General features: G+C 42.3%; 1 protein-coding gene across 1 annotated transcript in view; it reads right to left on the bottom strand.

Annotated features, from left to right (window-relative positions):
• The window catches only part of ULK1 (unc-51 like autophagy activating kinase 1), a 108,605-nt gene that overhangs the window by 82,992 nt on the left and 24,552 nt on the right, over positions 1-1,061 (bottom strand). The window contains exons 4-5 of the mRNA XM_009639843.2: positions 254-346; positions 123-164 (exon numbers count right to left, since the gene is read on the bottom strand). Of these exons, the coding sequence (XP_009638138.2) occupies positions 123-164; positions 254-346 (135 nt within the window). The remainder of the gene's footprint in view (positions 1-122; positions 165-253; positions 347-1,061) is intronic.

Genomic DNA, 1,061 nt, shown 5'->3' with positions numbered 1-1,061 from the left:
GATTTCCCCCTTTGCCCCTAGAATACATTTGATTACAAACATCTGTTAAAAACTGAAATTCCACAAACTGCATTCAACCTCTCCCAAATCCAGAATGCTTTCCCATAATTGAATGTATTTACCTGGAAGTCGTACAAGGCAACGATGTTTTCATGTTTCAATTCCTAGAAAAATTAAAACAAAGACCGTAAGCTAGGAGCAACAAAGGCCATACAGAACAAAGACTGAAGAAAACACGTCAGTCTACTTTTACCTTAAGTATTTTTATTTCCTTGCCCAGCAGAGTTTGAGATTTTGCAAGGTTTTTCTTGTTAATGCATTTCACAGCTACTTCCAGCTCAGGTTTCTGAAAGAGTACACATACAATTCAATAATAAATGTAAATTCCACCATTAATTTACATTAGGATAAGCAGCCTCTTAATTAAGATTACAAATATTACTGAAAGAAGTGTCTTGCAGCATCAGTAAAGGCCTCTTTTTATATCCTAATGCCTATCCCTCACTTGTTCAGACTTGCCCTTTCCCGAATTACGCTTGTCAGCCCAAGGAGAAAAGCCCAAGGTTTGGGTTTTTGTTACTACTCTATGCAATGATTATCCTCTTATTTAATCACTAGAAATAAACGCACTGTGGGAGCCACAGCTTATCCCAAGCCCTAATGATGGAAAATCCACTGCCGGATTGGTTTCCTTTTATTTACCAGTGAGTGATTTCCCCTCCTCTAGGAAAAATTAAGTGGAGAAAGACAAAACTTCACAGACACACCAAAAAAAAAAAAAACCAACCCCAAAGCAAGAACCCTCTACACGCTTCACAGATGGTGTGGGGGGCATTTTTGTTTGCTTGATTTCAAGGTCAGGGCCAGTTTTGGGGAGCCGCCGGCCCCCAGCCCCGCTCCAGCCAGCCCAGCTGCAAGGTGAAGCCACCGGCCCGGGTCCTGCTGGGGTACATGCCTGCCTCCCAGATAAACTCCAAAACAGCAAGAATAAATAATAATAAATACGGCTGCCATCACCAGATCACCCCTGAGCCCGGGGCTGATGCCCAGGCTAAGAATAG

The sequence above is a fragment of the Egretta garzetta genome, unplaced genomic scaffold (assembly GCF_000687185.1).
Source record: "Egretta garzetta isolate BGI_Z169 unplaced genomic scaffold, ASM68718v1 scaffold25, whole genome shotgun sequence".
Classification (NCBI taxonomy): Eukaryota; Metazoa; Chordata; class Aves; order Pelecaniformes; family Ardeidae; genus Egretta; species Egretta garzetta.
The sequence above is the reverse complement of the archived record's forward strand: the minus strand, read 5'-3'. Positions and strand labels throughout refer to the sequence as shown.